Consider the following 8,184-nt stretch of genomic DNA (forward strand, 5'->3'; position numbering starts at 1 on the left):
TGGTTGTACATGTCCCATGATGACGGTTTATGAGATCTTGCTGATGGGAAACTAGGATAGATCTGTGAGCAGAGAGTGTGAATTATTTAAAATAATCGGTGACAATATATCAGCATTTGGAGGAAGAAGATGCTTTTGTATTTGATGGTCTGTTGTACACTAATTTAACATTAGGTGTAATTTTATCAGTGGCTACATGATGCTTCCCATATTGTTCAGGGATATGGTTTCTCAGTAGACAACAGACTGTGTTTTGTCATGGTCCAGGCTCAGCCTGGTCCACGCAATTCACAAGTTCAAAGTGCCTGTTGCATGAAGCAAGTGCAGAATGCAGGAGTTCACGTCTTAAAGTTCAAACGCTGTGTGAAACAAGATACAGAGGAATCAGAAAGTGAGAGTGAGGGGAAAGTTGATGAGCAGAGATGTTAGGAAGAGCTGCGTTCATTGACTTCACATTACAGTTAGTGAAATGAGCCGGCCCAAACGCTGAATTCCGCACCTCTTTGAATCTGCTCTTGTTATGTATGGCAGGACGAGCTGAAGAAACTCTACGCCCAGTTGGAAATCTATAAGAGGAAGAAGATGATCACAAATAATCCCCACCTCCAGAAAAAGCGGTGCTCGAAGAAGGGCTTAGGCCGTTCCATCATGAGGCGGATCACCGAGATCCCGGAGACGGTCAGCCGGCAGTGCTCCAAGGAGGACAAGGACGCGTTGGACCACGGCGCGGCCAAGGGCGCCGTCCCGGGCAGGAAGAACCCACAGGAGGCTGCGGGCGGCGCCGGGAAGCCCAAGGAGGAGTCCCTGCGGAACCGAGTCTTCTCGCTCAAGAAATCGCACAGCACGTACGAGCACGTGCGGGAGCAGCCGGGCAGCCCAGGCAGCCCGCCCGCCCCGAGCCGGGAGGAGGAGGCGGCGGCCACGGACGACTCTGCGCTGGGGTCCCCGGCAGGAACGAACCGACCGCGAGCCCTTCAAGACGACAGCCAGGCCGTGTCCACCGAGTCCGTGCCTCTGGTGTGTAAGTCGGCCAGCGCCCACAACCTCAGCTCGGAGAAGAAGCCCGGGCCGCCCCGCACATCCGTGTTACAGAAGTCCCTCAGCGTCATCGCCAGTGCCAAAGAGAAGACCCTCGGATTGGCCGGGAAAACCCAGGCGTCCGGCGTGGAGGAACGGGCCAAAGCCCAGAAAGCTCTGCCGAGAGAGAAAGAGACAAACAGAAAATACTCAAATTCAGATAACGCAGAGACTCAAGACTCTGCCCCCCCAAACTCCAATCATTCAGAGGAGCCAAGAAAACCTCCGAAATCTGGGATCATGAGGCAGCAAAGGGCCAACCCCCCCACTGCCAGTTCCGACCTGAGTCCAGGCGCCCCCCAGATGAAGGACAGCTTTGACATAGGGGAGGTGTGCCCCTGGGAGATCTACGACCTGACCCCCGGTCCTGTGCCTTCAGAATCAAAAGTTCAAAAGCACGTATCGATTGCGGCTTCTGAAATGGAGAAAACCCCAATTTTTTCCTTAAAGGGGAAATCTCATCCCAAGCCTAAGGCAGCTGAACTGTGTCAGCAGTCCAATCCGAAGAGCATAGACAAAGCTGAGGTGTGCCCTTGGGAGAGCCAAGTTCAGCCCCTCTTTGAAGATGAGAAGTGTGTGATTTCCAAGACTCAGGTTCCTCCAGGAAGAGCTCAAGGGGAGAATGGCGGCCAGCACTCTGCAGCCAGTGTGTGTGCTGGGCAGTGTGAAGAACTGCCTCCCAAAGCCGTAGCATCAGAAGTGGAGAATGAAAACCTCAACCAACTAGGAGACCAGGAGAAAAAGACATCTTCCTCTGAGCAAAATGTGCCTGACTCATATAACTCAAGTAATAACTTTCAGCAACCCTTAGCATCACGAGCTGAGGTATGTCCCTGGGAGTTTGAGACCCCAGATCAACCGAATGCTGAAAGAAGTGTAGCTTTCCCTGCCTCTTCTGCTTCAAGTGCAAATAAGGTAGCAGGGCCTCGGAAATAAGAGGTCTGGGATCATTTTAAAGTGTAGCATCCCCAGAAAGAAAAGGAGAAGGAAGAAACGCTGAATTCGCTATAAGACAGAAGATACAGGATCACAAATTCCCAAGGAGTATTGGTCAGTCAAGGGAAATGTGAAAGGGAGGGGTGGAAGAACACATAGGAGGCCAGGGCAACGTCGTAATGGAGAAGTTAGACTGGCCAGGAAAGTCTTGCCCCAGGGAACACTGGGAAAATCCTTACACTTCAGCATATGTTTGGGGGAAGTAGCCCTCAATGTCTGCCCCTGATCAATACTTACCCTTGGGACTTCGAAGATCCCAAGCAAGGCAAACCAGAAGACACAGAAGAGGGACGAGATTTTGCAAAGGACAGGAAGGTATTGACGTATGTGACCGAAATTCTAAGTAGCTGACTAAAAAGAACTTACTTTACCTATTTAACCTTGATAGCACTGCTAACTTAATGCATCCAAAAATATCTTTTATATTAATGATTGCTTTCATTTTCTTATAAATGTCTGTTTCAGTACATTGTTGTGTCTCATTCCAGCATTCCAGATTGTATAATTTTTGCAAATAACTTTGATATTATGTGACACAACACATTTATGCAATCTGCAGCTACTCAATTGTTATTGCAACTTCCAGAATACCTGCTATCTATCCAACTTTAGTTGATTCTTGAAGTACAGTACGCTTTCTCTGGCTTGGGAAGCCATAACTGTTATGATAAAACCTTTTAGTTTTGGCTGTGGTTTATATATTGTGAATTTGGATTTGACTCTATTATTTCACATCATGGTTTGTTATACTGTCTTAATAAGGGTTTTTTATACAAGTTGAGTTTCTTGTTTTGCACTTCCTGTTAGGACTCAGAAGCTTTATTAATATTGGAGATCAAGTGGTCCTACTTAGTCATACATCTCATTAAGTTAAGGACAACTTATCTATTGTTTGTTCAAAGTCAGGGAAAGATAATGCCTTCATTCCAATTAATTGTCCCTTTTAACTCTTTCAGGATTTCATACTTAGCAGCATTTCGTAAGGAAGGAAGAAGCTAAGAGTGAGAAAAATATACTGTGCATTATTATTACCATTGGCAAGGGAAGACTCTGGGAATGACAAGAGAATTAGAGTACTGCAGAGCCGGGGGATTTGCCTTTAAAACAAAGACAGAAAGGGAGCTCCCAATAGCACTTTCAAGGGATTATATTTTTAAAGAGAAAAATTATTATAGCATCAAGATCATTATATGGATATATTTTTATTATGTATACTAAATATATAATATTTTACATTACCTTAAACTACTTATTCTCATAAACTCTTATTCATTGCTTCAGGCAGGGGTAGAACTTGCTGGGCTTGAATCCCAAAGAGATTTATAACCAGTTACTCAAAGCCTATGAGGCAGTGTGGGCTCTTCATTCTTCCAAGCCCTGGAAAACTTCCAAGTCCTGCAAATGGCCTAGGTGAGCTACCAGGCTCAAAATTCCAAATGTAGGGGTTATTTGCAAGGCACAGCAGCTCCCAAAGCATGTTTCATAAAACGTATCGCATTCCACACTGATCACCTGGCACAGCCATCCGAAGCTACTGATTTAGCCCTACTGATGTGATCATGCAAAGAGATTCCATCGCAAAACTCAGTCTCATTTTATTTTAAGGTGAATCACTTAAAAATAGAACCCACACTTCCTTTCTCTCACGCTAAATGCTGAAGTATCACGGTTTGTTCGGCCAGGACATTTATAGCCTAAATAACTGTTTTTCATTTTCTGAGCAGCAAGGAGTGCTAGGAGGGTAGAAGTTGAGAAAAGGGCATCAGAAGGTGGATACGGGGCTGTTCTTAGGAATATTACTCTCAGTGGAAGATAAAAACTGGGAATTCTCCTATTCAGCATCAAAATTTTCCCAGTGATTTGTATTCAGGAGTAACGTGCATTTCACCATTTTGCAAAGCTGTGCGTAAACCTCCTCACCCATTTGCTTGCTTCGCGCATTACTCAGGATGGTGGGGTAGGTTTGAAGAGGTGTCGAAATTCTATTTGTTTTTGCTTTCTTCATTTACTTCCTTCTCCGCTTCCTTTTCAGTCAAAGCCTGTCTATCTACTTAGTGACCTTGGACTACAACTTTAAGGTATAAAGTTGTGAACTTGGTTTGGAGTGTCCAGACCCACCTACTTGTTTCATTTACATCTGAGATCTGTTAGTACTTTACTGACTTTTTCAGAAATAAGCGGTCAGGCATCAGTGACTTTTTACTGCACTTCAGGATGACCCTGCTAGAGATGTGGCCTAAAGAAGACTTGCCAGTTTCGACCTTAGTACAGTCCATAGAGTCTCTTCCACCAGCATAAATCAGCAAGAGCGCCTGGGGTCTTTCCTAGACTTTCATTGCCATTATTTATCACCAAGAGAAGTTTAAATCTTCAATCCTTGAGGTTGTTTTCCCAGATTGATAACAATAAGCAAGTGAAGAAACACTATTAAGTTCACAAACATTTGCTAGGTTGTCCTTCTCAGTGCATGTGCAGGCTGCATCCTGTCCTTGTTTTTAAGCCAGGGTTTATAAATAAGTAGATTTATACCAATCTTAATAGAACTGTATATTTTATGCAAGAGTTAAACGCTTTACGACATGAATTATAACCCAACCCATCGTAAACGTTGGTGGCCATATGGATTTGAAACTCGACAGTTCTCTTGTATTTGCTTCCTAGGTCTCTGCATGCAAGTGATGACACAGGTAGGACTGAAAAAAAACACTGCCTTTTGACTTCTAGCATTTAGCAACCGAGAGATGTAGAGTCAATAAAGCTGTCAGTCTTTTCACTTAATCTATGGTTCTTCTGAAACTATTATCTGAAACCTACAGCATCCCACCACAAAATATTTGGTAAATTTATGTCGTGACGTGTTGCAGCATGTAAATACTTATAACTTCTCTGCAATAAAACATATTTATATGAAAGCAATTTGTGGCGATTTGTGTGTTCATCTATCAAAAGTTGAATTCATTTCACCTAACCAACTTTAGGAGGAATCCCATATATCTTTGGCTTTGGTACACTTATGCGCACACATCCCCACACTACCTATATATAGGAATGTGTGATTAGTCAAATGTGGCCTCAAACATGCAGGTAATCATTTGGAGCCAATAAAACCTGTCAGGACGAGTGGTTTTGATTTAAGGATGCTCTAGCCAAATGGGAACTAATTCAGCTGCCTTTTAAATTTTTTATTTATTTACTTACTTACTTATTTACTTATTTATTGGCCGCGGCTTGTGGGTTCTTAGTTCCCCAACCAGGGATTGTACAAGTGCCCCCTGCAGTGAGAGCACAGAGTCCTAACCACTGGACCGGCAGGGAATTCCTCAGCTACCTTTTTAAAAACTGAAGGTAAGTTGATTTACAATGTTGTGTTAGTTTCTGGTGTACAGCAAAGTGATTCATATATATATATATATATATATATATATATTTTCTTTTCCATTGTCTTTTATTAAAGGATATGGAATATAGTTCCCTGTTCAGCTACCGTTTTAAATTTACTCAACAAACATACCAGGCCATCTGCTAAGCAACGATGATGATCTTCAGATGAACAAGGTGCTCCAGTAGCACTCAGACCCATAAGAGTATCCGGGCCCTGCTATGGTATTACACAGGACAGCGTGACTAAGTCTCGGAGCCAGGGCTGTCTTCATAGGAAGGGCACATTCACCAGGCTGAAATTCTGCAAAGCCATCAGGTATGAAAGGGAAAGAATGTAGGGCCGGAAAGGTAATTGTGCACAGCATTGCACGTCTTGCTTCAGGTAACTACAGTGTATCCTTTAGTACTGGGAGCTATCAAAAAGCTTTAAATAAGGCATAATCAAGTCACATTTTAGAAGGAAAGGATTTGTCCCCCGAATTATGGGAAGAAGCCCAGAAGTGGCCTGAAGTGGGAGGAGACTAGAGGCAGCTACATCAGCTAGAAGAGAGTCGGGGTAAGGGAAAGTGAGGGCCTAAGGAGGAGAGGAAAAAAATGTTGGTTATTTTTTATTAAAATAGCATCTTCCAATGTGTTTCCTGTTACGTTATACTCCTAGGAAGCCAGAAAAATCAGAGTAATTAGGTAACTGTGTCAAATATAAATGTTCCTTCTAAGTTTGTTAACATTTTGGATAATTTCAAAGCCCTCTCTGAAGGTCACTGGACCTCAGTATCCTCTACTCATGAGAAAAAGCTGGATGCCAGGTTCATGCTATGGGAAACCTTGATACTGAACTGGGCTGGGAAAGGAGCAAAGGGCTTGCCTAGATGCAGACCTAAATTCCTGCCTGGAAGTGACAGCTCTGAAGCAGCTCCAGAAAGAAGCAGGTGTGGCAGGAGGTCAGAGGGATCCACCCTCTACCTGCATCACCTTTCCTTTAAGTGGTTCCTGCGATGGCCCTTTCCCAACCCTTCACACCATTGTTATTGCATATTTGCATATTCTGTATTCTCTCAGTACTTACACGGAGAATCAGTGGTTTCAGGTCTTTGAATGATCCTAAAGAGCTGAGACAAAAGCCTTTGGGGATTAACAAGCCCTAGAAATCAAGTCTACTTATGTGATAAGGAAGATAGAGGCTTTTCAGTGTTTGTTGGAATTGCTTGGGTGATGGCTGTATTATTTTTCATATATTTATGCACAGTAACAGTTTTGTTTCTTTGTTCTACATTTAGAACCTTTTTGTTAAAAAAAAATACCTAAGAGGACTATTCCTATCAGAGATTGACTTTGTCACTCCAAAAAGTAATCATGTCAATCTCTTGTTCTAAAGCAATGCAAGTTAGTTAAGATTTTCATTATTATTTCAGCATATTCTGTCCTTTTCCCCCGGAATAGTTATGAGGACAGAAGTAATGTCTTTCTAACTTTGGTTATTTTCTCTTGAAACATTTGTTTCTTGGAAAGTACAAGGGCAAACTCAGAGCACATTGTATGCTTTAATTCAGTGTTAACTGGTCAGAAGGCAGACAATGGAAAGTCTGAATTGGTTTTTAATTTCCCTTTCTCTGCGATGTGAATATAATACTTTGCCAGAAATAAAACTGTCTGATCAAATGAAAATGGGAAATGAGAGATAAATATGGGAAAAGTCTTTGTTGCACAACAGTCACATTCCTAGAAAGAAAAATAAGTATGCAAATAGCAGGTCATGACAATTCTTATAGAACATACTTCCACTTCAGTTCAAACAGCAACACAAAAGACGGCAAATTCCCTCTTCAAGATTTTAAGCCCAGTTTTTCCCCTAGCATACCATGGGATTTTATTCCTCCGTGCCTTTTGTCTTGCTGTTTGGTCCATCTGAAAATCTCACCCTCCTTCTTCTCTGTGTCAGCATCTTATGTGTGCTCCAATACTAGTATGATCATATAATTTATTGTCCAAAGAAAACCTTTGAGAGTGAAAGTGCAGTGCTAATAATGAATAATTATGCTTGGAAAACAGTGTAAACTGGGACTATCCCAAGCAACCTGGGATGTTTGTTTGTTTAGCCTATTCAAGGAGCGGCACAAATGCCCTGCCCCTTCCATGAAGCATTTCCTGATGCCACAAATCAGAATGGCTTTCTCCTTCCTCTGTGCTTGCCTTAGGAATTTGCTTAAGTCTATGACTGCGGTGACCCACAGTTTAGTTAGTTACATAGTCCACTGTATCATCTGCTAAAATAAGAGCTCCTGGGGGCAAGAAATTTTTTTTTGTTCACCTCTATATCCCCAATTTCTAGCCGTGTGCTTTGCTCTGAGTTCAATAAATATTTGCCGAATTGAAATGTTTGATTACTAATCATTGTCTAAAATACGCTTGAAGAGAAAGAGAAACTCAGGAGTTGGATGAAGACTTGCTGCAGAATTTCTGAAATGTTCAGTACGAACTGGTCTTCCATCCACATCCTGGCAGTGTCTGGAAGCTTCAGATTATGACTGAACTGCAGTAACTGTCCAGCATTACAAGGTAAGAATTGATTTGTCACCCTAACGAGGGAGAAGCTGAAGGTTTGGGACATGGCCCAGTTTGTTAGAGCTCTAAAAAATATTTCCATATGTCATAATAAGTAAGAAATGTTTAATTTGACTGTAGGAACTTACTTTTAGTTATTCGAACTCTTTGGAAAATAAAGTTTGGTGG

At 42.5% G+C, this 8,184-nt stretch overlaps 1 protein-coding gene across 1 annotated transcript in view; it reads left to right on the forward strand.

The window, feature by feature from the left end:
* Nucleotides 1-4,981, forward strand: part of GPR158 (G protein-coupled receptor 158) — a 323,743-nt gene extending 318,762 nt beyond the window's left edge. The window contains exon 11 of the mRNA XM_060003776.1: nt 532-4,981. Coding sequence (XP_059859759.1) covers nt 532-2,013 — 1,482 coding nt within the window. The 3' untranslated portion in view covers nt 2,014-4,981. The remainder of the gene's footprint in view (nt 1-531) is intronic.
* Nucleotides 4,982-8,184: the final 3,203 nt, after the last annotated feature.

Source organism: Delphinus delphis, chromosome 2 (assembly GCF_949987515.2).
Source record: "Delphinus delphis chromosome 2, mDelDel1.2, whole genome shotgun sequence".
Taxonomy (NCBI): Eukaryota; Metazoa; Chordata; class Mammalia; order Artiodactyla; family Delphinidae; genus Delphinus; species Delphinus delphis.